At 42.3% G+C, this 23328-nt stretch overlaps 2 protein-coding genes across 6 annotated transcripts in view; one reads left to right on the top strand and one right to left on the bottom strand.

Moving 5' to 3' along the window:
• The first annotated feature begins 769 nt into the window (after window positions 1-769).
• On the top strand, window positions 770-2880 carry LOC134494369 (GSK-3-binding protein-like). Its single transcript, XM_063299506.1, has one exon. It carries the CDS (start codon window positions 1155-1157, stop codon window positions 1854-1856), a length of 702 nt encoding a protein of 233 aa, XP_063155576.1. The 5' UTR covers window positions 770-1154; the 3' UTR covers window positions 1857-2880.
• Window positions 2881-15051: 12171 nt separating this feature from the next.
• The window catches only part of ESRP1 (epithelial splicing regulatory protein 1), a 43115-nt gene continuing 34838 nt past the window's right edge, over window positions 15052-23328 (bottom strand). For 3 of the 5 annotated variants that reach the window (XM_063299503.1, XM_063299504.1, XM_063299501.1), the window contains 4 exons: window positions 21477-21675; window positions 19605-19773; window positions 17822-17927; window positions 15052-16251 (listed from right to left, as the gene is read on the bottom strand). In XM_063299503.1, the coding sequence (XP_063155573.1) occupies window positions 17837-17927; window positions 19605-19773; window positions 21477-21675 (459 nt within the window). In that variant the 3' untranslated portion in view covers window positions 15052-16251; window positions 17822-17836. The remainder of the gene's footprint in view (window positions 16252-17821; window positions 17928-19604; window positions 19774-21476; window positions 21676-23328) is intronic. The other 2 variants (XM_063299505.1, XM_063299502.1) reach the window with 1 other exon arrangement.

The raw sequence follows: 23328 nt of genomic DNA, 5'->3' as shown, positions 1-23328 counted from the left end.
TCTAGACCTTTTCCCTTTACTGTTTAATTATGTAAGACAATTTTATATACCTGTTACTTTCCAGTTCCAAATAAAACAAATGATATAGCATACTGGTTCTTTATGATTTCAGAGCACAGGGCCAAAGCAACCTGTCCCAATAGGAACAAAGATGGTTTCAACTGAACATTAGAATGATAAAACAGTTGTGAATTCCACTGCCTGGGAAGATCCTCCATACTCTTTATTCGAAGTTTTTTAGTAGAGGCTGGATAACCACTACTATCTATAAAGAAGACTAGATCAGTTTTTGTGATCAATGGCCTATTCACAGCATGTGCAGTCTTAATTTCCCATAATTCCTACCATGAAGCTTTGTCCTGCAGCATTATGGGAAATGAAAAAAAAGAGAGAAACTGCTGACAAGGATAAACCTACTGGAAAGCATTTTTGCTAAGTTCCCCTCCTCCCACCGGCTCTAGCTGTAATTCAAACCTTCTGCGCATTTACTTAGGAGTAAAACCCCAGTGGAGTAAGTTTATTCCAGGGCAAATAAGCCAGCAACGAGCTGTCCCTCCCCACTGCCTTAGATCGTATCTTTACAACGCATGCCGGGTGGGTGGGTGTGCGTTTGTTGCCATGCTGACCTCCCCTGGCTCCAATCCAGGATCATGACGCCACTCCCGCCCCGCCCCCTGCTCTCGATCACAGAGACCCCGCCCACGCTCCCGGTCGCCGACGTTGAAATAGCAGGCGAGTCCACTGGAACACAGACTGTCACATACAGGGGAAGAGAAAAATGTGTAGAGGAAGAAGCAGTTTTAATTAATCGTCTTTTTCGCGTTTTTGCTCAAACTTCCATCCACGTGGACTACTCGCCGTACAACAGAGGACTCTGCGTCGGGGGAAGCAGCCGCAGTTCTTTGGCAACGTGAACCCCTTTGCTTTGGCAGCCCCCCTCTTTCGGTTGGAGCGGTTGGATGCGCCCGGCGCGCGTCATCCATTGTTTACAAACCAACCGCAGCAGCAGCAACAGCGTTGGAGAAGCGAGGGAGCGGGAGGGCAGAGGGCTCCCTTGGCAGTTGCGAGCGCCGTCGCTGCGGTGGCCCTAAAAACAGCGGCGCGCGCCAAGCGAAGGGGAAGGCAGGCAGCAGAGCGGCGACCAACCGGCGGCGATGCCTTGCCGGCGCCCGGGCGGAGAACGCTTCCTGTTCCTGGAGCGCGCCGCCGTGTCTTTGCAGAGCGGTCCCGGGACGGCCGGCAGCGGCTCCAAAGAAGTGGACGCCTTGGTGGCCAAGCTGGGCGAGGTGCTGCAGCTGAGCGCGCAGCACCGGACGCCGGCGGCGGCTCCCCGCCTCCTCCCCAGGCACCACGGCCGGGACCGAGCGGCTCCCTACGCCTCCCCGAGGGGTCTCGGCTTCCTAGCCTCACTACACCATCGCCACCCTCCGTCCCACCCGCGCCAGTCGCCGTCGCTGCTCCTGTGGCCGCCGCCTCCCCCCCCGCCGCCCACCGCGGACCAGAAGGGCAGCCCGCGAGTCTCCAAGCAGCTGTGCGGCCGGGGCTGGTTGCGGAGCTCCGCCCGGGCTGGGAGGAAGCAGCCCCGTCGCCACCACCGCTATCGCTCGCTGCTGCCGGCGGGCGACGACGAGGACGGCGACCCTCACCGCCTTCTGCAGCAGCTCATCCTCTCTGGAAACCTCATCAAGGAAGCGGTGCGAAGGTTGCAGCTGGCGGCCTCGACGGCGGCCGAGACTTCCACCGCGGGCTCCCCTGGCTCTGTTTCGTCCGCCGGGAGCTGCTGCCGCTGCAGGAGCAACGGCAAAGGAGACGCGGGCGCCGCGTTCGCCGTCGCCTCTTTGCAAGCCCTGCCCTAGCCCCGCTGGGACGCAGCCTGGCCCTCGGATAGCCGCCCCGCCGCTCCCCCGCCGAGCTACGGGAGGGCGCCGCCGGGAAGAGACTTCGCCTTTTTGGCCTCCCTGGTCGCGTTACGCGCGGAGAGGGACGCCGAGGCACGGGCGACCGGGTGCGACTGCGAAGCCCCAGCGACGGATTACTCAAGCCATGCCAGATATTTGAAGCAGACCCACGCGGTTTTAGCCAGGACTTTCAGCGATGATTATTGGTCGCTCTTTCGTTACTGCCGAGCCACTTGACGGGCTGCTGCTGTTTCTCTTTAAGGGAAACAAAAAACCGAGGTGCTATTGCAGCCCCGGACGGTTGCTCTCCAGCCTCCCGCCCAGCCGTTGACCAGGTCTCGTCCCGTCCCCCCCGCCCCGATGATCCGGATCTGCCTTGTGTGCTGGAGGTTGCGCCTGCCGCCAGGGCCCCGACGCCCTACCTCTCTCGCACTCTGTTCTCCGCGTGGAAGCGCAAAGAAGGGACCATCCCGCGTGGCATTGTCTAGTGTGACACCCTTGCGCGCGCGCCTTGGTGCGCGGGTTGGGAGTGGGAGGGCATGGGCTGTTGCATAGTAAAGACCTGTCCACGTACGATGTGAAGGGGAGGGCTGGACACTGTAGACGCTGCTGGACACACACATAATCCGGTTTGGAAGACCATGCCCTTCCCTTCTCCATCTTTCTCTCCAAGGTCACCCCTTTTCTCCCCCCACCCCGTGTTTTGGTGTCTCGCTGTGTTCCCTAGGCAGGTGCCGTGGTACTGTAACCCTATCCCCGCTTGTTTTGACTGGGCTGTGGGCAAACCCTGGGTGTTTTGTAACGGCTGGGAGTCTCCCGAGGACGAACGCGTTGGTCCAAGCTTCCCTCTCCCCCACCTCCGTTTCTTTCCAAAAGCTCCTCCTCTCCCCTCAAGCCGGATTTCTCAGAAGGGGGGTCATATTACAGCAAGCTTTCTAGGAAAACTGCCCCGGCAACTCTAACTCTTCCTGCGGGGTGGGGGGAGGGGAAGGCGGTTGTGATGGGTGGGGGGAGATGTTCTCCAGCCAGAAGAGAGCCAAGAGATTTGCTTGTTGGTTCCTGTATTTCATGGCAAGTCAATATACCCCCAAGGAAGGATATAAATATTTGCCCCTGTTTCTGATTAGCCGGAGAGGAAAATTCCATTTCGGAAGACCCCTGCCTGCACTCCCCCGCCCCGCCCCGCCCCCCCCCCCCCCCGGTCCCTGCAATTCTCCTCCTTTGGGGCATTCATAGTTGTTGTTTTTAAAATTAGAAATACAATCTCTGTCTTGAATCTGTATGAAGCCATTTTTTAAAAAAATGTGAATCTAAGTGCTGGAAAGCAGCTGGCTTCCACTAAACATTGTCAGAGATTGTGGATGAAGAGGAACTCTGTCCACAGAAGGTAGCTAAATCACAAGCTTTTTAAAATAAAAACAATAAGATGTGTATATATATATATATGCGTGCATGCACACATACACTCTGGTTTAATCAGCAGAAGCAGCTGTTGACAGTTTGTAGGTATGTCTGTATACACGCTTTGACGCATATATATATATATATATATAAACGTACATATGTACACTTCGTAACGGAGTGTTGAAGTTGTGTTCCTGGTTTTCAGGGGTTGTCTTTAATGTGTCTCTATTGAATAAACATGGTAGACTTTATATATTAAAAATGGAGTCTTCTGTGTCCTTTGTCCTGAAATGGTTTATGATGCCTCCTTAATGTGCATAACCAATTATTTTGCCTATTGCTGAGAAAGCTGGTTGGTTGGTTGTTTTTTTTTTTTAGCACAACTGGTAGAGCGTGGAATGGAAAGATCTGGTTAGAATTTCTACACTACGCAAGTCAGTTCCTTTGTTTCCTGCCAAGCACTATTCAAGGCACTTTTGTTCTTATTGCTCTTGATACTGCCTCTGAATGCAATAATATTTGAAACCTGCTACCCCTCCCTCTGCACATTTTGTGGTAGGAGAAAGAATGATGCTGGACCCCTTACAGCAGGTCTTAACTTGATTACAATTGAGCTACAGTGATCTTGGATGCAATCCAGATCCACTGAGATCACTAGCAGGCTCTCCATTGAAGTATATAAGAAGAGTATTGCTTTCTTTAGATGCCAATTAAAATAAATGCCAATTAAAATACTTTCAGAACACTCATTTGACGTTTGCTTTGGATTGCTGGATATAATTTAAAATATACTTTCTGTTAATCTGCGTCCCAATTTCATTCAAAATCTATTTCTTTGTGGTAGTGGTTTTGTTATAAAGAAAATGAAAGTGTTGTGTCAGTGTGATCAAAGCAAATAACACTTTGCCTGGGTTACCAGAGTTCTGCATTAATCAAGGTCTTCATCCAGAATACTAGGAGAAAATAGATTGTAAAAGGTAATAGAAGACTGTTAGTGAAATAGTCCAAAGAGAAATGAATCTTTTTGTTTGAACCAGTAAACTCTAAAGCCGTAAAAAAAATAAATTGTTAGAAGTAATAAGTAATATAAGTAAGTAATATAAGTAATATACAATTATTGAATAAAAATCTTACAGAATAGATGTGATTAATAAGTAACATAATTCCAAATCCAGAGTTAATACCTTTGTTAAGACTAAGCCACATTATACAAAAGACTGAGTTTGGATCTTCAAGAACTCTTTGTTATGCAAGTGGATTAGAGGGATGCAATCTTCTTTTTTTAAAGCTAAGTCTTCAGCCAGTCTTTTGCAAAACTGGGTTTTCTACCCACTGGCCACTAAGTTAAGGTCAGATTTGTCTCAATATTTTTCTGCCTATGGCAGTGTTTTTCAACCTTGGCAACTTTAAGATGTGTGGACTTCAACTCCTAGCTGGCTGGGAAATTCTGGGAGTTGAAGACCACAGATCTTAAAGTTGCCAAGGTTTTAAAAAAAATGCCCCATGGCCTCTAAATGTGTTGGGCTATTCATTGTTCCTAATCAAACACTGCCAGTTTTTATATATCCACAGGGATGATGGTCCACATACATCTGGGATGTGCCAGGTTGGGAAAGGTTTCTCCTTCTGCCTTATAGTTCTAAAGTTCTTGTCTGGGAAGAAGAGCTGTCAAGGAATTGGCCAAACTCAGCAGCTGCAATTTTGAATATTAATTCAATGAATACATTGTCAATATTGACTACACTGACAAAAACCACACTCTGTTCATTTAAAAAGTAAATATGCCATATTATTAGAGTTAACATATTCTGGGCCTGTTCACAATTCAATTCTCCCCATCTGAATTTAGAAACTATGAAGAAAAACATAGTTGTAAGAGTTCTGTGGAAATGTTGCTGAACAGACTCCTTCTACAAGTAAACAAGCTAAAACAAATGTGGTCTAATAGCTTGCCAAATAAGGCAACAGGCTTTTTTTAAAAGTCGGGCAAAACTACTACTCTGGAGCAAAGTTTAACTGAGACATGTTAATTTACAACATTTGTGTATGCGTAACAGAGATTGATTCCACCTCATGACTTAGTTCTGACATTATAGTGTGACAACCAATCAAAGCAGATTGTGGCTCATGGTTATTCATTTTTATTATTTTGATTTATATCCACCTTTTTATCCAGGGGGACACTTACAGCACCCAGCAATTAAACATAAACTATATTTTAAAAGTATTAATAAATTATATGCAAATCTGACCTGTAAGTTGTATGGCAAAAGAACCTGGCTAATCTTGTCTGGGCTCAGAAACTAAGCCAGGTTTGGTCTGGCTAGGATGGGAGACCACCAGGAGAATCCTAGGACTGTTGGCTAGATATAGCAGAAGGCAATCGCAAATCACTTCCATATTTTGGCCAAGAAACCTGCTTGACGTTTCCCCGAAGTCATAGGGAGACAAGTTTGATTGTCTGAATCTTTTACCTTTATGCAAGCCAGCTGATCTGTTGATGGATGAGACAAGGTTGCTAGCTGCCAGTTGCTAATAGTAATAGCAACAGGTGATCTGCAGCTGAATGCTGGGAAGAGAAACAAAGATGAGGTGGTCAGCTTGTGTGTGTAAAAATACATATGCAAGAGTGTGAAGGCTTTATGTGTGTACCTGTGGCTTTTTACTGATAATGTGTGCAGCTGAAATCTTTGTTTCCTCTATATCTTAACAATATAATTTTATAACTGCTTGCAGGTGAGCAACATTTGGGGGGGGATCTTAGTCTTTGTGGCCTGAAGGCCATAGAGTGGGTAGGTCAATGTCATGCATTGCACATAAAAAAGAGATGGAGGTTCAGTTGTGGCCATTATCTTCACTTTGTTGACCATAACCTGCAGGTGCTGCTGTTCAGTGGATGGCAACTCTCTTATTAGTTTTTCACAGTCCAAGCCAAAAGGGCACTCTGAGGGCTATAACAAGGGAGCTTGGGAGCTGCATGCTGATTTGAGGCTGCAACTTGTCCTGGAGAAGTGTATTAGGCTCACACTGACCATGGGAGAAAAGATATTGCAGACTTGGATTGAACAAACATGCAAGGTCAATCTGATTTTTCCCTATCACTTCAAAACTCCCCATATCAGTGTTTTTCAAACTTGACAATTTTAAGATGTGTGGACTTCAACTCCCAGAAGTCCCCAGCTAGCATGCTGGCTGGGGAATTCTGGGAGTTGAAGTCCACACATCTTAAAATTGCTGAAGTTGAGAAACACTGCCCTCTATTAACATGAATGTAAAAGCATACTCCTGGCTTACTGTTCTCAAGCCAAGAAAGGCAAAGGTAAAATAAACAAACCAGGTAGTGCTTCCAAAACTAAGTATGTAACTGTCAAGCTCATATTATACAATGGAGTTTTTAGAATTTAGAGTCCTAATCTTAATTCATGGGGTCTTGCCATCAAACTTTCACTGCCCAAAATAACGGTGATAGGGTAGAGCCAAAAGACAAAATAGAGTATTAGGATTGGAGCCAATTACCTACTACAGCTTATTTCCTCCACTGCAAGCTTTGGCTTTTACAAATCAATATGTAAATTACTAGACATCAGGGATTTTAACAGTTCAAAACTGGATAGCTCAGACTGTAATTTATTGCTGAGAATATTGAGAAAAAGTGCATGTCCCCACTTGTACCTAACCACAGCACACTAATGCCCTAGCAGCTGCTTTTTTTCCTCCCCTGTCCTCAGGAAAATGCCTTTATTTCATCCCCAGCCCATGACTGAGACAGCTTTCAGTAATTCTCAGCTGTGCCAGTGTTGACATAGCATTTCCTCTCTTATTCCTACACTATGTGAGGGAAGTCTCAAGGTGTGTACAATCTGTAGGTTGGGTCTCCCATTATCTTGCAGAGAAATCAGGTGACTGCAGTGACTGGGAACAGGGCAGGTACAAGCGAGGTCTGCCATGGAGAGAGCAAATGTCCCACTGTATAGTTTGTGGATAGCGCTATTGTTTGGCAGTGTGGAAAGGTCCTAAAAACAGAGTGATTACTACAAGGGCAGTTGCTGTAGAGATCATGTTCTATTATTTCAGTTTAGCTCAGTGTTTTTCAGACTTGGCAACTTTAATATGTGTGGATTTCAACTCCCAGAATTCCCCATGCTGTCTGACATTGGTCTACCTCATAGTTTTTATACTGTAGGGACTTGATAACACCCGATATAAATTCTAGCTTACCTCCTACCTCAAGTGTTTTGAATACAAAGCTTTCAGAAAGGTGTTGATATGTTAATTCAAACAGCATTATCTTTTATCAGAAAGCTTGGTCTCTCTCTGCCCTGTGTAAATCCTCACCTGGCTGTGGTCTTTCTCTGGCCTTTGCCCTCCTTCTGTGGTCTGTTTCACCTATTTTAATATTAATTTGTTTAGTTCTAGTTTAGCCTGTTGTGTGAAATCCAGCCATGGCGGTTTTTAAATCCTAAATTACAGCTTAGCAGATTGTGCAGTTCCAGCCAAATGTGGTTATTTAATGCCCCAACCTTGGTATCCCCCAAATGTGTGAACTACAGCTTGTAGAATTCTCAGCAACAGCCACGCCAGCTGAGGAATCTGTAAAGTTGAAGTCCACATAACTGGAAAGTGTCCCAAGTTGAGGAAGGAGAGTACGCATCACAATGGTGAACAATGTGTATGGCGTCCAATGCATCATAGTAATAGTGCCAGATGGCTTACAGAAACCGACTCCAAAACCCTCATGGTAGCTATATATATTTGCTTGGATTTGCTGAAATTAAAATGTGATGTTGCATCATACACCAGCAGGTTAGTAGCAAGGGAGTTTCTTAAGGAGGAAGTTCTTACCTATCAAACATGTGCATTCATTAAGGATAGTGTGTGCTGTCAGCATTATTAAATGGAGATTATTCCAGATGGTTAAAGCATTGGGACTTGGAAGACCCCTATTCAAGTAATCAGTCTTTCACCAAAGGCATCTGGGGGAGTGTGTGTCAGAGAGCAAAAGCAGCCTTTGCGCTAATGTCACTCAAGCTCTAGTGCTTTTTTATGTGCATTGTGTCAACTGCACACACATATTAAAGGGGCAGAGTTTGCAGCACAATGGTATAATGCTGCTTTCATCATTTTGACAAAAGTACTGGATCCTCTGATACTCATTCAGCCTCAGCTACTTCCAAGAGTTGTAGTGAGAATAAAATCAGAGAGCTCCTGAACAAAAGGAAGATATAAATTGGATAACTACTACTAGTAATAGCAAGAGTAATGTATGCAATAAATAAAATAGGCACAGGGTCTGGTAGCACCTTCAAGGCTAAACAACTTTATTGGAGCATAAGCTTTTTTGAGCATCTGTATAACATTTGAATGTCTTTTATTGACTATACTTGCACCACATTTAGTTAAATATAGTTGATAGAATTAACAAATTTTTCTGGTTAGTGTGTGGTTTATTTATGGTTGAGTGTGTGGTTCCAATCCAGAAAAAAACATTAATTCAATAAACTGTGGCTAACTGTTATGCAAGTATAGTCAATAAAAGACATTCAAATGTTATGCTTCGTCACACATAGCCTCAAGAGAAGAAAAGATTTATTTGTGGGTTTTGAAGTCCGTTTGTTTTCAAAATATTCTAAATTACTTTTCCCTTTTGCTACCAAAATGTGCATTAGTGTTTGTGTAATCATGAAAAATAACCCCATTTCTGTCTCCATTGTATGGAGGTGGATGGTAACAGACCTCTAAACACAGGTGGGAAAGCATGCAGAGCACGTGTCTGGAATTATTTCCATCCCTTTTACCAGTGGCCATAGAGGCATGTGTATTTTCTTCTGTGGAATGAAGTAACATGTTTCTGTGTGTAAGTCTGGGTTTCTGTTCTACCCTTGTGTCTGTATGTACGCTGGAAGCATGGGGTGGCTGCATGGGTCACATGACCAGGAGAGATGGAGGCTCAGCCTAGGCCACTCACTAGCATTCCAAGTTGCCTCTCCCACAGATACGCGAGGAATTTTTTTTCCTCACATGTTTTTTTCCACAGCTTGAACTCTGAGAGCCTTTGGTCTTGATCCTCATTTGTGGGACAAATAAATAAATAGTTGCTGATATTTATTGACCTGATGGGTCAATAAATACAATGCTGCCTTCAAAGTTGTCATTGGTAGCAACTCCAGTCCTCAGGCCCACCTTCTCCAAATGCTGCTCTTTCAGACATATTTGAGTGTGACTCCCATAATTTCCACACTGGCTATGGCAGTTAGAAATTATGGGAAGTTTTGTCCAATATATCTGGATGACACTAGGTTAGAAAAGGCCATCTTAGGTTCCATAGTTTTTTAATGACAATATCTTTCCTTCTTTTGTTTAACTGCTGAAAGTCACATGGTGCTTCATCTATGTGTTGTGTACACATAGTATCCACCACTAACTATTATGTACACTTACTGTTATGTATATGTGTATTTGGTATACCTAGTGTCTGTTTCTACCAGTGTTTAACTGAACCCACAGAGAAGATGATTGTAAACATTTTCTGGCAGTGTTTAAAAACATGCCTCCTATATAGAGGGTTTCTTCACCTGGTTCAGAGATATTAATCATCAGTAGGTGTGAAACTGCTGAAAAGGCTGGAAGGAAAGGTGTTCAGAGCAAAGGAGGAAATCCCTCTTTTTCAGTACTTTTTCTAACTGTAATTGCTCTTCTATCTGGTCGAAAATGCAGGGCCGCAACTAGGGTCTGTGTCACCGGGGGAAAACATGGATTCCAAGCCCATTTTGGCACCCCCCCAGCGCTCATTTTGGTACCCCCCCAGCGCGGCACCCGGCGCACATGCCCCGCTTGCCCCCCACCCCAGTTGCGGTCCTGCTGAAATGCATGAAAGCAGGAAAGCTCAGGTCCGTGAAATCAGCTTGTAGGTCAGGCTTAACTCTCCTCGTTAGTTCTCTCTGATGATTGCAACAGATGCAGATGCTGTAATACAGTGTACTGACAACAGAATGCTCTTGTTATTGCAGCAAATTATCTAGCCCCAACTGCATGTACTCTTCTGCCTTGTTCAGCTACATTCTTCTGATATTTTCCCCACTCTTCTGCTTGTCTAAAAAAATCAAGACTCTACCGAATGCATTTCTATTGCAGTAATATCAACATACTTGTTTGGGACTATATGTTTCTCCACAGTAGCACAATGGGGGGTGGGGGAAGTGTTGAATATCTCTCCCCCATAATACTTCTGCATCACTTTGTACAAGTTTTATTAAAATAGCATCATTTGAGAGATCCACAAACACATGCTTCATATGCCATTTTTTTGTGTTCTTAGTAATCAGGGGCTTATTCAGTTTTCTTACACCCTTTTTTGTCTCCTCCTTGGTTGTCTGGCTTATACTGTAATTTACATTATAAATTCCTTCAACATGGAGATTTAAGAAAAGTTTATACATGTTTCTCTCTAAAATACCATGTACAGGGACACTGCTCTATAAATAGTAATAATACAATTCTGAAAATTAGCTCATGTATTCTCAGACATGTCTACATCCATACACATATACACACTCATATCACTCTACTGTTTTTAAAGAGGCACATCTGGTGGTACTAAAAATAGGGGCTTGTCAGCACCTTGGTAATTTTAGGCTCAATGAGAAGCTATCCCCATGGTAACCATACAGTTGTTGAATCATTTATTATTTGAAGGAGAAAACCATAATAGCACTGACAATTTTTAACTCCAGAGCATCTTAAGAGTACTTCATTTTCCTGTATGCCCTGCTTCAGATCATTAATATTTATCAAAAGGCCCCAGCTCTTAAGCTTCTTTCAATTTGATGTGTAGAACCAGCATGGCATTTTAATGCATGGGATGGGCTGGAATTTGAAAGTATACTCACAGCATACACATTGCAAGAATTGCTATTTTTGTTCTGAAGAGATGCTACATTGCAAAAACTCTAGTGCTATATGATTTCAATTAGTCTTTCCCACAAAGCCAGATTGTTCTTTATTCCATTGATGGCTTTCTATATATTGCAACTAAACTCTTCCAAATATACCTTAAAACTGGGGTGGGCAAATTGCAGTTTCCAACAGCCACTTTTCAGTCTCCCCAAATCAGATCACAAAAATTTGGCAGCAAATGGCCCAAAACTGACAAATTGAGTTTTTACCACTTTTTAGTAGGAAACCAAGAGGAAAATGAAATATATAATAAGTCTCTGAGAGGCTGAAAACAGTAGAAAAGTCAAAATCCCTTTAATAGCCCCTAATAGGGAAAAATCTACCATGTCCTCTTTGATGTTGTCCAGGTGCTGATATCCCAAAGATCCATCTTTGGAGACCAAAAGGTTGCTATGCAGGCATGGACAGAAAAAATTGCAGTCCTTGGTGCTCTCTGAGCTTCGTTTTCTTGCAGATGTTTCATTGCCAGACTAGGCAACATCTTCAGTGCAATAAAAATTTGCTGAAGTCATTTCATACTTGAACTGAAAAGTCCAAATGCCTGGTGGCCCTCACAACTCTTTCCTCAAGCAGCTGGTTGGTCTCAGTTGATATTCATGGAGTTCCCAATTTGGGGGGGGGAAACTATTAAAAACATTGTATTTAAAATAAAATAAAGGCTCGGTTTTACTGCAAAGGCAAGATCATCCTTGCCTTGGAATGCCTCTGGATTCACATGGTCTCTGAAGAAGGCATTGTGTGAAGGGTCTGCCTGCTGATGTTGCACCTCAAGAGCATCTCAACGACTGGTTCAAAATGAGAAGGAAGACGGGTCCCCTTACTACTGCTGCTGCCTCGTGATCCTGGTAGCAATGGGAGGGGCAGCAATTGTGGGGAATGGGAAGATAATTAGGCAGGTTTTTTTGTACATATTTTGATAGTATTTTTACATGTTTTTTTGTAAACTGCCTTGCATGTAATGCTTGCTATACATTTTAAGGGTTCGTTTTTCTTCTACCACTGTGCTCTGCTACACAGTTTGCCTTAATCAAATTTATACCTACTGCATTGATCAAAATCACTATCTAGCCTAGTTGATGTACAGTCTGTCACATTTCTTTATTTCTGTTGGGAGGGACAACCCTAATCATTTTTATCTCCAAGATTGTAAGTAATTTGCCACCACTAACATCCCAGACCGACTGTGCATTCAGTCCAATTTCACTGACTTTCAGTTGCAAACCTCATGGCTGAAACATCTGGCCTTATTTTTAAACTGGGTTTGCCTCGATCCTGGTGTTTTGGTAACAATTTTCTAACGAACAGTTCTGCAATGCTCAAAAGTCTGCAAGCACTTTCTCTGGGCCTCATAAAGGCACCACTCATCTCTATTAATGACATTTCATGTAATCAGGAGAGAGAATTGGCAACTTGATCTCTCCAAGAGGCAACCTGATTTCTGCAGAAGAATGAAACCCACCTGCTTAGGAGAAGGCTATTCATTTAGTAAAGTCCAGAAAGTCCAAAAGAGGACTCATCAGTCTGCTGCCTTAGTGCCCTTTAAATGTGAATTAATTCCCATGCAGGCACACATATCCCAAGGGCATCAGGTTGGGGAATCAGATAATTTCCCTTCTTTTGCGACCTGCATGGAAATGCAGCTTAATAAAAACAAACAGCATTTAGACTAGGTAACTGTTGAGGGCTGGTTGACAAGGCCAGCGCACAAGCAGCACCAAAGAGATTGCAACAAAGCAACAGGGGAATTACGCGGGAAGACCAAGATTTAGGCTGAATGCTAAGCACACAATCCTCTTGGCTGCCTGAATCCTCAAAATTCAAATCTGGTTGTGCAACCACTATTGAGTATTTCTGACAACAAGAGCAACTACCTGGAACTAGCCTTAAGAAAAAACAGTAAGACAGTACTGATGTCCAGAGAATTTCACCCAGTCCTTCCTTCCTTGTGTTAATTCACATCAAGGCATCCAAAAAATCAGAATACGTCTGGTAAGTCTTTTTCCAAGTAACAAATTTTATTAAACAGCTTAAGCTTACATGGTTCTCCTCCTACAATATTGAGGTTTTCCTTAAGTGTTGTCCTTCTCTTACTCAGAGCTATGTTCATGCATGTAGTACAAACAATTTCCATGCACAGAGCATAAATTCTTATGATTGCAAGCAAGAGGGTCTGATGATTTGTATTCAGTTAGGGAGAAAGGAGCACATGCAGAAACCATCTACTGTTGTTGAGAATCTGGTCCAGAACTTACCAAAGTAAGGCTGAGATGGGATGAGAGACAGGTTAGATCTTGAGCTCCCTCTTCTGGAGTAGTTCAGAAGAACAGGATTGGTTCCTACCATACTGAGAAAAACAGGGCTTTAACACTTGTCACTCTCCAGGAGTCTGCTGATGCTCTTTAAGTGTGTTTATCACAAAAGAAAGGTAAATCTGCATGGTAATGTTGCATGGTGTCAATATTATACAAACGTCTACTTAGAAGGACCTGTACAGAGACATAAAAAGAAACTGGATCTACATCAGGATCTGTTAAATAAGCTGTATCTGGCTAGGTTCACACATTGCGATAAGCCAAGCCAAACAAACCAGATAATGGCTTAGCCTGATATGGAACCCCAGTTATAAAGACAAACACTTTTCAACTTAAACTTCTCCTGTTCTGTTTCCTTCTAACCCCACTTCAGTCAGGTATCTAGTGTTCATTATCCCTGCAGTGGGGCCGAATCCATGTCAACCTATTGCTTAGGAGGAAGATGGATTCTGCAACCTATTTAAGAATATGTCCCCTCTGTAGCTTAACCATTAGCAGAAAATGTTAAATGTTCCTAAAGCCAATGCAATAAAAGATACCGTGAAAAACAGTAAATCAGCTGAAGTGGTGAAAATGGAAAATGTGTGGAGCTGGGTGCTGCTCCTGGTAACCACCTATATGTCAGCAGCAAGACAGGAGGAATTTGCCCTTTCATTCTTCCAGGATGGTTTTCCAACTTTCAGTCTTGCCTACAGTCATGGGATTCCCTCTGGTGGCTTCCTGTCCAAGTACTAACTAGTCTGGACCATGCTTCACTTTTTGAGATCAACCAAAGTCTGTTAGATGCTGCCACTTAGATGATAAGAATTCTGGGAATTGAATTCTTAAAGTTGCCAAGGTTGAAAAACACTGCAATAGAATCTGAAAATAGAATTGAAGATACATTCTCATTGGCTGACATTATACTCAGGTTTCTAATGTTTGATAGCAAAGATATTTAATGTGCACTGGAGATTTTTTAAAAGCCTACACCTTACATGCCAGTATGCGAGGATCAGAAATAGGAGGAACATGGTTTATGGGACAGGTGTTAATGCTTTCAACAAATAGTGTATCACCTTTGTCTAAAATACACCAGATGGCTTCATAAATCATCCTGCACGTAGTGTATAAGAACATTGGGCCTGCTGCACAGCCCCATCTTTTGTTTGTTGTCTTCCTGGATATGGAATGTTTCATACAAAATGTTTTCTATGAAGAGCTTGATACTGATGGCATCTGTTACTGAGGCTGTATACTAACCAGGGATTCTGGAAGGAAAGCCCAAGATTATACAATATTATAAGAAAATATATTTCCACAGAGTTTGGCACTATTGCTAACGCTCTTGTATGACCCAGTCCTCGATGCAAATCCAGTTATGTTCAGTTTCCAGAGCAGATGTTTGTTGACCGTTTTTGGAAGAAAAAAACACAACTTGAAAGACCAGCTGCTTATTCCCCCACCCTTACTGCCCACGTACAAAATTCAAGAATTCAATAAACTGATTTAAAACAGTTTAATATTTGTGGAAGACGAAACTGTAATGTGAGTCATCAGTCAAAGAGCATAACATTCATACAAGCAGGTTTGTACAGAATCCAGCAAAAACAATTCAAATTGATTTTTACAACAGTGACATAGCCCTTTTTAATTTTATGTTTTTGTTAATTCATTAAGAACACCAGCAGAAGAATTGATGTAGAACATTAAAATGAGAATTTCATATCCCAGCCCCCTATAATGTAGTGGATCTCTACATTTTACTCCACACATTTTAATTCCTTCCTCAACAGGAAAGACAATGGTGAGAAAGTGAGAAAATCCTCATAACTGTCCACGGCCTAAGTTTAATTTGATACTAGTATTTATAAGTTATATATTGGCTTCTGGAAAGAGTAGAATTGTTGAAGGATTTGTACACCATTAATGGCCTCCCCACTGTTAGATTATCTGGGTAGAGGAACTTAAATATACAGTAGTCATGTGCAATATACAATTTTTTAGAGCATTAGTTTATATATATTTATATATTTATATGATATATATTACAAAATGATACAGCACTCTCTCCCCTCCCCACCCCATACTGCATTTTACACTGACAAGTAAACCTGCCTAGAACCTGGAAAATATTGTTAAACAAATAAATATACACAAATCAAGGTGTGTGATACACACCCAAGCACACATACACACGTGTATACACACAACACACACACATACACAAACCTCCATGGAATAACTCTGAAGGTCTTCAGACCCTTTTGTTTTATTAAAAAAATGTGCATGGAAATAAAAAAAAGTTGGTTTGTCATGATGTGCTGTATCAACAAATGTTAGCAGTGCCTTAACCTTGGTAGGATACTTTGGGTGATCATGGATAAATGTAACATTTTGAATACAGGAAAAGATACCTACAAATACCCTTGTGAATTCGGCAGCGGTGCTTTCATGTAGTGCTTTCTGTGGTCCCCAAAGCTTTCAGTGGCACGTACAGAATGAGGGACAGGAGGAAGGCTATTCCCGGGATGGTATGTGTGCATGTTCTGTTATTTTAAAAATCCACACAACCTCCTGACACCAGCAGATATCCAAGATAGTGGAAATTCTGTTTTAGGAGATTGCAGCCATGTAGAATTCAGAGCCTGCTCAGCGGGATTTCCTTTTTGTTCAGTGAAGTTGTACTGGATGTGAGCTGGAGCCTATAACAAATGCAGAAGGACTGGCTCACTTCATTCACATGGTTACATAATTGGACTTACTTCTAACCTACCAGCTCATTACCACACTGGATTCTTTCTTGTGCAAGTGGTAGAATCTTATGCAATCTGCCCCAATTTGTTCCTCCTTTCAGTGTAAGCAGAAAGTCAGTCAGTGCATTCACATAACATGCTAAGCCAGCCTAGTATTAGCAGGGGTTAAGAGAGTCACCTCCCCAACATTTTCCCAGAGAACATCACAAACCCCAGCTAGCTGTATGTTGACACTCCCCTTGCTTGGTATCCCAGCAATTTTGTCTATCAGATGACCAGGTGCCCCAAACAGTGGAAGGGCCAATAAGGTCAGAGGCCATTTTGCATAAGGTGGGTGAAGCTAATCCCTCCCCACCCCCTTGAACGTCCTTCTTTCTTCCCACACAAGCTTGGGAAGGAGTAGAAATGAGGTAAAAAATGAACTAAATGATATGGCTGAAAAGGCCCCAGTTTGGGCTCCTTCTTCCTTCCATCTCTATGTATGTATGCCAGATAAATTAACTGCCTCCATCTGTCCTGGTTTGGACAGCACAGGAAGCCATTGCTGAGTTAAATATACATACATCAAAACATGGATACAAACTGTGGATTTTCGCCTTAGCCACAAATAACAATGGCCTCTGCACGTTGCATTAGGCTTGAATAGTCATGACTTAGAAGTTGTATGAACAAGGTTAGTTTCACCTGCATGGGCTCTTAATGGGTGCATGAGGGTTGTAGATGCTGAATGCAGCCCAGGTGAGGAATTCCTTGGTAAACGTCATCACTGGTGGCAAGGAATGAGCGGATATAATCAGAGCTGAGTCATTTTTTGCCCATCTCACCCACTTTTTCTTGCCTATTAATAATTTCCAGGATTAGAGGGAGCATGTCTGTGGGAGCCAGATGCCCTACTTGTGGGCTTCCCAAAGACATCTGGTTCACTAGAACTGGAAGTCAGATTCTATGCTGAGACACATACGGGACCTTATGCACACTGAAGGCTAAACCATAGCCAGTGGTGAAGATATTATAACATGTTCTTCTGTCAAATAAAATCAACATTTGATAATCCTAAACACATTTAGGATTTGAAAGTGCATAGACAGGAGTACTATATGCCATTAGCCAGGAAAATGAAACATGGGACTTGTGTGTTCAGAAACAGAACAAATCTCTCCAATCGGCCAAGGCAGGAACAATCTAGTGAAAGCTTGTGAGCTGGCAGGCCTGTACTGAAACAGTTACGTGATGGCAGTCCCCAAGGATAATTTGTCACCTAATAATCTGAAGATGCACGTGGATGCAGTTATTACCCCATTTGCTATATCTCACCATTCAGAAATGACAGCATGGAGCAGCCAATCCTTGGCCAGTAATCTGAAATGACCCTGGTAGGTGAGGAGGAAAGTAAAGATGGACAGATTTTGGGTATTTGGAGAATTGTAGGGTTTGGATGGGAGGAAGGTGAGAAACTACACCAAGAAAAGCTATTAGGAAGGTTCAGGATACTGGCAGAAAAAAAAGTATGGAGCCTTACCTTTGTTCAGAAAATTTAACTACTTGGGCCTTTAAAGAGGAATCCGTTCTTTGGGCAGTGCCCTGGCCTACCCATCTGGGTGTACAGATCCATTCTCTGCTGCATGCTGTAAAATCAAAATTGAACCACGATCACAAAAGGAACAGTCGAATGTATGTCTGTTGTACAACGATGTGAGTGAAAGAACACTGACAGGGGAGTTGTTGCAGTTGAAAGAATGGTCTGATGAACACTGACCGTAAGTGCATTTCAGATTCCGGAGAAGCCACCTGCTGGTCACCAAATGGCCATTGCTATGCAATTATTCTGCTCTTTGTATCTTGTGGCCTTGAATAAAAGTTCCAAGGGCATGGAATGATCAAGAAAGATCAGTTAGATAGCCACATTTACACACAGTGCTGTGCCATTAGGGTCAGATTTTATAAGATACTTGCTCTTTGGAGGGCAAAGAAAACCAGCTCTTCACTATTCAGTGAATAGTTAATAATTTTGCAGAATTTTCACAATTTAGAGAACTGACCTTAAAGTCAGGGTCCTCAGTTCTTGGGTATTAACATCTCCTAAAAATCTTGAAGTTTGTCGTCCTTCTATATTCTTCACCCCTTCTCACCTCAGCCTTGTCTCACATTTTCTGTTCATTGTCTCCAGGTCAAGCACAGACTCCTTCTCCAGTGCTCCTGGATGACCTTCCCTTGTTATGTCGTCCTCCTTTTCTTCATCACTGTGCAATTCTTTGCACAAATTCTTCCTCAAATTTCCTGGCTTTTTGAATTTCTTCTTCCTACAACCTGCTCTGTTCCCTGGTATGTATTCCCTCTGTCCCTACCAGGCTCTCTCAAAGCCCTGGATGATTCTTCAGCCACAGCCAAATCAATGGGCCTAGCATCAGATGGCTTGAGGAAATGGATACACTGCAGTGACAAACAGCTAGTTCTGATGCTAGTCCCTGGCTAACTCAAAATGGAGACTATCAGCCTATATTAGATTTTTTTCTCTGAAAATCCATTTACTGAACATGGACAGTAAGCCCTAATGCATTGTGTATATAGCCAGGCATTGTGGTTCATAAACTTGTGATTATCGCTTGTATTGTATGTGAACCTAGGCAACAAACTAAGCCCCTGTAATATATCATTTCTGCCTAACTAGAATTAGTTACTGAATTTACATATTAAACCATGGTTTGTTTCAAATAAAGTTATTGAATAAGCCACTGCGATTGGATTAGTAGATAGATGAGCCACAAATAAACATTATAACATTACAGCTCAATAGTAATGTTCAAATCCAGCTGGTTTTCTTTCCTTTGATTTCAGACTAATTGACTGTTCTGAACAAGAGAATAACCCCACTGAGAAAGCCTTCTGAGATCTCCTTCATGCACAGGGGATGATCCTCTGCTTCCCTTTCTCTCTGCACTCCATGAAAATCTGCGAGTCTGTCTTTACAAAAATGGCCTGCAAAGGGCTGCAGATGAAGGGGAAAAATTGGCTAAAATCAGACCCCTTGCAAAAAAGGAAGCAACTTAGAGCCCAACTCTGCACATCACATTTTGAGGAGGCCTCCTTTCCAACTAGTAAAACATAAAAGAATGGTTCTGTCCACAAGCTGTCTAAACCAAACTGTGTTTTGATACTTTTACCCACTGATAACAGGCAAATTGTAGCAAGGCATCCTTATTAGCGATAAGCGACTGCTTCTCATCCTGCTCATCGCCTGCATTTCATACAAGGCGTTCTTCCTTCCCCTTCCTTTTGTTTTCCCTTGCCTTGGCGGGGATTACCTAGGGTAATAGGTGGTGTAGTTCATGAAGAGCTGAGTGCCGGCTGGATAGTACGCTGTGGATGGCTGAAGGGTGCGTGGGTTGAGGAGTATGGAAGGCTGGTAGAGCGCTGCTTCTGTTGGGATTATTGCGGTGGGTGTTGGAAAAGTGTATGAAGGTGGAGAAATACCTAAGAATAGGACAAGACAAAGGGACCATCAGTCACAACATTTCCTGCAAAGCACAACAGCTAAAGCTTAGGCCGCATTCTTGAACCTAAAATGAGATCTATTTATATGGATTTTTCTTCAATTCTGGCAGAAATATATAACTGCTGTGACTTGCACTTGCATTTTTAAGGAAAGCTTAACTAGGTGACACATGATGAATGTCATATGGAGCCTTTCTTCTTTTGAAAGAAATTACTGAATCACACTGAACTCTCTAGATCAGGGTTTCTCAACCAGGGTTCCGTGGAACCCGGGGGTTCTCCAGGAGGTCACTAGGGGTTCCCTGGGAGATCACGATTTGTTTAAAAAATAATTTCAAATTCAGGCAACTTCACATTAAAGAGGTAAGTTTTATTCTTTACTTTTAGTTTAAGAATACTGTTAATGCATACATACAGGCCTACACATGAAATGGATATAATAATTTTGTAACTTCTGGCCTATATTTGAGCCTGAATGTGCAGGGATTCCCCGAGGCCTGAAAAATATTTCAAGGGTTCCTCCAGGGTCAAAAGGTTGAGAAAGGCTACTTTAGACAAAGAGTTAAAGAGTTAATTACTAAAAATGGAATCTTACTCTAATCATTTGCAAGTGGCATGCTTCACTTTTTTCTTTTTTTTGTTAAATTCTCCACGCATTTACATTCATTAAGAGATGTGATTTGTGTGTCAGATCTTGGAATTATATTACAGGCTGTAGTTTAGAATATTAGTATGCTTTCGGAAGTTGCATGAATTCTGTTAGATTTGATCAAAAGTTTGTTTAATCTCGCAATTCCATAGTAGTCAGCCAAATGATCTAGGAAGCTCAGAAGCAGAGCTTGAAAACAACATTGTTCTCTTGCTCTTTGTTGGTCCCCAACTGGCATCCAGGAGAAGATCAGCTCCCAAGCTAGAAGGTGCATATAACCATCAAGGACTATAGCTACTGACAAATCTTTTCAAAGCCATTGGAAGATCGAGCTACATGTTACATTAAAGACACACTGCAAAACTCTTATTCTTCAAGGGGAGAGACAAGCTGGACTTGGGAAAAAGTAGTCTAATTTTTCCTCCCACTACAATGCTTCTGAAAAAATGACCATATAAGGCCCATTGCTGCCAATTAGAGACCTTTTATTATGGTTAACTGTTGTAGAGAGCAATTCTTTATGAGGAGCAGCATAACTAGGAGAGACGAATTAGCCCTTCTTGGTTGTTATTTTTCTGATCTGGTTCAGGATCCCCTTGCTCACTTTAAAAAAAAAAGTGCAGTATTATTGTGTCCTTCAGCTCTGTGGGATCCTATTTCTCATCATTTCAAGGAGCTAAACTGTGCTACAGAGAATCAACAGTAAACTTAACTAGCTAAGCTGCAAATAGTTTATTCTAAAAATCATCCACACTTGCCCAGTGCAAATTAGGCACCCAAGGGTGGGAAAAAAGAGTGTATGTCAGCAGAAAAGTGAGAGTAGGGAAGACAATTCCTCTTTAAATCACAATAGTCCACAACCCAAAGGAAAATAACCATCAAAGTTTGCAACTGATTTCAAGTGGGAAAGTTTGCATTCTCTATCCCCATATGCTGAACCTTTCCAAGAGAGGGGCATCAGAGTCAAGAGAAGAAGCCCCAGCACCTACCAGCATACAGCACAGAATAGCACCAAGACCCAAGCAAGACTTACATGGTAACTTACATGGTGGTGGGGATAAGCCATTTCGATTTAAAGTGCCCCCCATTAATACAAAGTTCATCTCCTCAGCAGAACATTGAAAGACTTCAACGTATCTGTCTTTCATGGTTTTTTTATGGCACTTCTGAGCTGCTAAGAAGGCTCGGTCTGAAGACTTCATTTGAATAAATGCATCTCCTGAGGGTCGACCCTAAGGACAAAAGAATGAAGAACTGGAGCAGCACAACAAAACCACTTGCTCGGTATATAAGCATAGCTTTGCCTTAACAATTGTAAGGTTAAATTGGAAGACTGAACGCTTTTTCCACTCTGTGTTGCTGTATGTGCAGTATCGAGTTCCTAAAATGTATGAATTTTTCAAAGGATTGGGGTCGTCTTAGCTTTTTTAAAAAATATGCAATGCAAAGCAAGAGATTGCCTTTAAGAATTTACACTAAGCATTTCTCCATTCAATAATGGTACAACTATTATTTAAATCATGATGAGTGTGCTTTAAAGTAGAGTTTTTCAAACTGTTCCACGGAACCCAGTTTTTGGGGAGAGAATTTTCCAGCCCACTTATTTTTGTGAAAAACTCACATGAGCGAGTAACAAGAACTGTATGAGTTGAAGTGTGGCATGAAAATATCATTTCTGGTATAAGTAATGGAAGTTTCTACCTCACTCTATAGTAGAATTGTGAGCTATTTATTGCTGAAGGAAATGCTGGGCTTACCAACATTTCCAACAAGCCTTGAGTTTGTGCCTTCTCATCCTCCTCCAGCATAGCTGCAGAGAAATAAAAATGTCTGCTCCAGTTATTAACCACTGCTTTGCACTATTATGTGCAAACCCAGAAAAATGGTATTTTAAGTAGGAGTTGGTGAGACAAGCCACTTTCACACTGTAGTTAATGAAATTGAATTATTTGTCTAAAGCTGTATTTCTTAAGCAAAATCTCTGTTGAGACCTACGAATTACCCCCATAATATTTTTCAGATGCCCTGAAGCTGTAACAATGGAATGTATTAAAAAGCAAACCTTTCCCCATAACTATGGGTTATTTACACAAAATAATCCTTTCTTCAGGTTATCTCTGTTGTATGGGACATGATCACCCCTAAACCTGCATGAGCTAGAAAAAGACAATACAATGGCAGAAATAAAAGTCATCATCATAAAAGCTTCATATGGACCAGAGAGTACTTTTAGGCAGTGCTAGAACTGGACAAATGGAAGAATCAGTTTCAGCTAATTGGTGCTTCAGAGAGAGGTCAGCTATCAGATTTTTAGCATCAAAAACCACTCTAGCATATAGCATGAAGGGCAAGAGTTCTGATTTTTAATGTTGGAGGTCTACTTATTTCAAATTTTAAAAAAATGTTTATGTATGCTACAAATTTTGAAATCCATGAAGGTGTTTATCATTTTAAAAACAGTAACAAGAACAATAACAGTGCACACAAGAACATAAAACAGAGCGAACAAGCGTAACAGATGGGGCAAAGTGTGCCAAACTTGCCACATAAGGTAAGGGACGCCCCCATCTCACTTTCATTTCATAAAAGTGTATAAACTATCTTGTTATGTAGTGCCTTCAGGGTGGATGGATGTGGACTTGCTTTGTGGACTGAGAGAGAGCAACTGGCCCAAAGTTATCCAGTAAGCTTCTGGGACTGAGGGTGGAGTAGAACCCGGGTCTCGCTGCTTCTAGCCAATACCTTGGCTCTACACCACACCAGCTTTTATATTTCTTGACCTGAAACATTTTTGTTGGGCAATAAACTAGCATTATGGATTTATCTTCAAGAACACAGCCTAAAATAATTCTTGCTGTCCTAAAGTAAGTAAAGGGACAATACCT

This window comes from Candoia aspera, chromosome 3, assembly GCF_035149785.1.
Source record: "Candoia aspera isolate rCanAsp1 chromosome 3, rCanAsp1.hap2, whole genome shotgun sequence".
NCBI lineage: Eukaryota > Metazoa > Chordata > Lepidosauria > Squamata > Boidae > Candoia > Candoia aspera.
The sequence above is the reverse complement of the archived record's forward strand: the minus strand, read 5'-3'. Positions and strand labels throughout refer to the sequence as shown.